We start from the raw sequence: 6115 nt of genomic DNA on the forward strand, positions 1-6115 counted from the left end.
TAAAACTGAAACTAAACTATATAAAAACTAAATAAAAATGCGTTCACAAAATAAAAACTAAACTAAAACTAACAAAAATATGAATGAAACTAATAAAAACTAAACTGAATTTTATGGCAAATTTGAAAACGATATTAAAATAGAACGAATTTAAAAATTCAAAACTATAATAACCTTGCAGTGTAGGCAGACTTTAGCTGTTGTAGACACGGTGTTACTCACCTATTGAGAAGAAACAAAGCAACCTCGGCATCCGATCGCAGGCCTCCGCTCCTTGAGTTCTCTCCAGCGCTGGAAAGCTGATCCGATATTTACACGGGTCCTACTTCTTGCCTTATCGTTCCGCAGATGTTTTCCTCTTTTGTTTTTTATCCGCCATCTCTATCTTTCTGTCGCTCGGCTCGGCTAATGTCCGTCCCATGCACTGAAAGCTCTCTCCTCCACATCACGAGTAGACACGCCCCTTATTGCTGATTGGCTACAAGTTTGTTTTGCTATTCGGCCCGAATCAGTTTTCTAAAGTGTTTTTGAAAAATCACATACCCTGCCTTTAATTAAATTAAGGAGACCTTAACATAAAGTGTTACCTATTGCTCTTTATAATTCTTTTGCACTTTAATCTGTTTGAAACATGTTTACTTTAAACATTTAAATGCAAAGAAGCAATACACAAAAATGTATCGAGTTAAAAAAGTTATTATACTGTTTGTATGTATTAATATATATATTAGTATTTTAGTCTGGCAAGTAAAAAAATATTGCAAGCCAATGCCGATTCTATTGCCAAGGTGTGCGTATAGGGTTGCTATTGGCACAGCCTGCATGTCATTATTGTACAAGCCCCTGGGGATAAAGCAGTCTATCAAATGTGACCATATATGATTGTGAACATTTTCACAAATCAGGCTTTATTTTAAACAAATGGATTTGCATTAACCCTGACTATTTGTAACTTTCAAACAGGCCAAGGTGATAGTACTTTAAGTTTTCTAAATGTTCAACTCTTGGAGCTATGTGCAATATAAAGAGTTGTGCTGGAAAATAAATAATTAAATGAATAAAAAAATAAAACAGTGATTTCGGACAGGTCAACTGCACCCCTTGAATTAAAAAAAAAAAAAAAAAAAAAAAACGTTTTAGAAAATCTTTGAATAAGAATCAGGCCATACCCAGCATTAGAGCAGCTGTGGGGATTTCACTGGCTCTCTGTCTCCAGACATCAGATGAGCAGCCGAGGCCATGCTTTTTAATGAACTCTGCAAGACTGTCAAGTATCTTTTTATTCAACTGATCTTGTATTACCTGTGAAAATATATATTTATCAAGGAACATAAACGTGTTAATAAACGAACCAAATTAATTAATTAGATAAAGCGGTTGCAGACGCAGAGGAGGATGTACCTCTGTGTTCATTTGAACCGTTTCCCATAACTTCTGACAGATTCTAAAGCGATCGCTGCCGTTATCGTCACTATCATCCACCAAATATCCACCTATATGCAAATAAATAAAACGAAGATGATCGATAATGAAGATAAGTATTTGTAAAGTGATAATAATGATAATAATTACTCACCAACTCCTATATGTCGCTTTCTCTTTTTGGAGGCTGACTTAAAAACAAAACATCCCTGAAAAACACCATCTATAAGTCTGGATATGTGTCATTATGTGTCGGCTATATATGTATCATAAATGTATTAATATCATTATTATCAACAAATACGATTAATTCAGCCACGTAAGGATTAATGCATGTCTGCTCAATATTACCTTTGACACTGATGAAGTCATTCTGTCCTTCAAAAACCAACAGTGAGTGAACAAGCTTCAATAAAACAGTACACCATGCGTTCATTCTACCGCTTTTTTCTTCTTCTTAATATTTTATTTCACAACTTTCAGGTGCATTACCGCCACCTGCTGGGTAGTAGTGTGGGTCTCGTACAACCTTATTCATTTTAGCTCCTTAATTCTTATTTCTGAATTTAACTGTCTTTTGCAGATACTGCATTGAAAAATTAAATCATTCATCATGTGAACTCCTGAAAGTAAAATGTTTGTCAACTCAAAATTCATCTTCATTTTTAAAGTTGGAAATCAATCACTTTCTTTAATTGTTATAGTCTACTTTGGACAGCCTATATCATAAGGTGCTATGGTCTAATGTTTCTCTATTTTATTCAAGGTATTATTAAGTGCAATATGTCAAAATCTAAGTCTAGACATTTTCTTTATTTCTATTTCTCCTTGTTATTCTACCTTTACCAACATTTCTTTATAAAACCATCTTAATGTTGTTTAATTAAAAACTGCATTTTATCAATCCTGTATATTGTCTGAAGGATCTCAGTCAGCATATCAGCTCTGATTCTGTACCTGTTTCTAATATCATTCAAGATAATTTTGAGTCAGAACACATAAGTGTCTCTGTGGTCTATTCTCCTTAACCCACTGTAATGCCATTAGGATTGTACTAATAGTCTGACATTCTTTAATTGATTTTGACATTAAAATCTGGTCCTGTGAATGCAACACCTACTATATTTTCTATATTTTTTGATGCATCTTAATATACATGAACATAACTGTTGTTTTGGATTTCTAACAGTGTCATGTGGGTTGTGGTATTAACTATTGGGGAATTACTGACCATACTGCTGGACTTACAGAATATTAATTTATTTCCATTTATTACTTTATAGGTACTTTTGTTTTCCATCTTTTCTTTCTCTCAGCATTGTTTTATTGTGGCTTTTGGATGATCTTGATTATGTCCTTGTACTGACCCAGTAATTTAATGGCATTTGTATTCTGAGGGCATTTCTCCTGTTTCAATCTGTATACTGCAGTTGTTGTAGATCGTATAGCCCCTGTTAATAACCTTAATGTCTTATATTGAATTTTGTCAAATTACTTCAGCACACTGGTGGCAGCAGGTTGAAACACTATACATCCATAATCAAGTGTTTATAGTATTAGTTCAATATTGTTCATATTTTCATAGCCAACCTCTCAGCTCCCCCAGTCTTCGCCCACCAAGCACCTCAAGTTCTGTATTTTTTTTTTGCATTTACCAATAATTTTCTCAATGTGTATTTTAAATGTTTTTAGTCAAACTACGAACCTAAAAACCTAAAACATTAGAATCTTTCTATCCCGACAATATAATTTCAGTTTTAACTCTTTATTAATCTTGTTTTGAGAGTAATACTGTTTTTGTTTTATCAACAGAAAATATAAAACTCCACTGATATGACCATTTTCTACAATCCGTTTCCTTGAAAGCTTGATAAAGAGATCTGCCAAATAAAAAAATCTTTAATCCATCTCATTATTTTCCTATTAACACCAACTCTCCTGTATTTAATTATCAGACCTTCTTTCCACATCATATTAGGTGCGTTCGACTTGAAGCACGGCTATAGACGGCGATCAACGAGAGTAGCCGCTGTCGAACGCACCTGTTGTGACACCAAATAGTCGAAGATTCGATGCTTCGATAGGAGGACCCTGATTCGACTACCAATCTCACAGTCGAATATTCGCGGGGTGTTATGATCGTTCCATTTGACTATATGGGGGTGCTCAAATGTCTGATTTCACATAGAACTACTGACTTTCTCCCAATAAGTTAATATACAGCCTATTAAAATAATGCTGTAAATAAGAATCTGAAAAGAAAGAAGCTGCACTTCATTGTAGTACTACGGTGATTATATCTTCAGGGCACAGCGCGAGCAGGACAAACAACAATGCAGAATATTAATAACTATGATTGGGACTGTAATAAATGATGAGTTAAATCCCTTTGATTAAAAAAACTGCTGCTTAATTCTTCTGGTCATCTTCAGCCCACAGCTCAAGACAGAAATGCAGAGCATTAATAACTACTGTCATATACATAACGTTATAATGAGAGCACTATTGTAAAAAATGTTGTGAATTCTTAGGGTTTCGCTGACGTTTAATGTTAACTATCTTTTAGTCAAAACATAAAACATTATTTATCCCGTTTGTATCTGCGAGGCGTCCTTACACATTTTCCCTGTGTGTTAATGTAATTATGGCTGTCGAATGTCTGACTTATCTCTTGGTAATGTATTTTGCCCCGCCCCCAAAACATATGATTCGACTATCAGTCGAATATCGGCAAGATTCGAAAATTCCGATTTGACTATGAAAATCCTTAGTCAGGGACACCCCTACATCATATCATATGCTTGCTCAGTATTTAAAAACACAGCTGTAAGGTGGAGACGTGACAACGGGGTTGAGGATCCAAGTGCAGGCTTTATTTACAAGAGTGGTCAAAACAGGCAGGGTCAATCAACAGCAAACAGGTATAATCCAGGAAGAGACAAAAGAGTAATCCAAAAGGCAAACAATAGTCAGGGCAGGCAGCAAATAATCATAATCCAGGGTAAACCGTCCAGGATCAAAACACAAGGCAAGGCAAGGCAAGACAACAAGGAACTTTGAAACACAGGAAAACACAAAGACGTAACAGGCTATCAATAATCAGCAAAGTGTGTGTGGATGAGTGCAAACTTTATAGTGTGACTGATGGAGGTAACAAGACACAGGTGAATGCAATAAGTGATGATGAGTCCAGGCAAAGGATTATGGGGAATGTAGTCTGTGAGCATGGCAAGAGTCAGGGGTAGAGTGTCCTCTGGTGGAGTTCATGGGCACTCCAGCTAGAGATCATGACAACAGCCACTATAATTAATCTGTGCTCTCCTTATTTCATATTCTAAACATACTGTAAGATCCATGGTACTTCTACCTTTTCTAAATCCACTTTGATCATTTAAAATATATCCTTTATTTTCTGTGTAATGTGTTAATCTTTGATTAGTCATTTTCTCCATTATGAGATGTTATAGCAATTGGCCTGTAGTCATTTGAACTGTTACCTTCCTTCCCTGCTTGACGTATCGGTACTACTATCGATTCCTTCCAGCAGCTAGACAATTTACCACATTCCAACACTGTATTATATAATTTCAAGAGTATATTTTTAGATGATTCACTTAAGTTACATATCATTATATAACATAACTAATCTTTATCTGGTGCTGATGATATAGTATTCCTTAGTGCATTGTTTAATTATTTTAAATAGCAAATTCAATGTATCGTTCACAACTTAATCTTCTATACTTAGATCTCCATGCCTTAATATTGTTTCCTCTCACCCTCCCACCCCTTCTTCACTGATATTGTCTGAGCTATGAATTTTAACAAATAGAAAAGAAGCATGAGTCTTAATAAATTTAAAAAATCACTTTGAACAGCAAACAACAACAACAAAAAACCTTAAATGTAGTTACCAAATATTTTTGGGGCCTATATCATCACATGGTGAGTAATAGGGGTGCTCCGATTGATCGGCTACGGATCACTATCGGCCGATAATCGCTTTGGGATGATTGATCGGCGGTCTCTAAAAAGGCCGATATCAAAAAAACGATCTCAAGCTGATGACGTGCCTGCCATGAGGTCTCTGTCCGGCGCGGGTGAAATAATTATAATGCTTTAGGTGAGGTACAATTCATATTTCTTCATTAAATAACTTATAAAGTAATTTGAAAAAGTTTCTGTGATACATAATTACACAAACAGCGTGAGTGAATCACTGCGCGCGCTCTCTTTCTCTCTCAAAATGCAAATGGCTTCAAATCACATCGCGTCTGCTCTATAAGTGAGCTGCGCGCTGCACAGTTGACACACGAATTGTCACTTGCACTATCGAGGCAGTGTCGCATCGTCACTAATGTTTATAAATTGCATTTTTTCTTTTTAATTATTGTCAGTGTTTAAACCATTCAACGCTCGCGTGCTTTCCTGGAGACCGTGCACTCATGCACACTCGCAGCGCACACACATAACATTAGTGCAGAGATCGTTTCCACACTGAATCTATTTTTGCTGCACTGCAATGGTGAGAATATGCTAGTCTCGTGAAAAACAAGTTTTGTTTATAGCAAAGGAAAACCATTGTCCTCTTGGCTTGTATTGAAATCCTCCGACATTTTTCTCTACAAATCCTCGTTTTGTACTACTAATTTGTTTTGTTTTGCTCTCTCCTCTGCGCTTCCACGTTCGTCAC

General features: G+C 35.8%; 1 protein-coding gene across 2 annotated transcripts in view; it reads right to left on the bottom strand.

Annotated features, from left to right (window-relative positions):
- Positions 1 to 1883, bottom strand: part of LOC107749597 (origin recognition complex subunit 3-like) — a 24620-nt gene extending 22737 nt beyond the window's left edge. For both annotated transcript variants that reach the window (XM_016564770.1, XM_016564769.1), the window contains exons 1-4: positions 1774 to 1883; positions 1577 to 1631; positions 1402 to 1493; positions 1170 to 1302 (exon numbers count right to left, since the gene is read on the bottom strand). In XM_016564770.1, the coding sequence (XP_016420256.1) occupies positions 1170 to 1302; positions 1402 to 1493; positions 1577 to 1631; positions 1774 to 1794 (301 nt within the window). In that variant the 5' untranslated portion in view covers positions 1795 to 1883. The remainder of the gene's footprint in view (positions 1 to 1169; positions 1303 to 1401; positions 1494 to 1576; positions 1632 to 1773) is intronic.
- Positions 1884 to 6115: the final 4232 nt, after the last annotated feature.

The sequence above is a fragment of the Sinocyclocheilus rhinocerous genome, unplaced genomic scaffold, assembly GCF_001515625.1.
Source record: "Sinocyclocheilus rhinocerous isolate Xijiao unplaced genomic scaffold, SAMN03320098_v1.1 scaffold2817, whole genome shotgun sequence".
NCBI lineage: Eukaryota > Metazoa > Chordata > Actinopteri > Cypriniformes > Cyprinidae > Sinocyclocheilus > Sinocyclocheilus rhinocerous.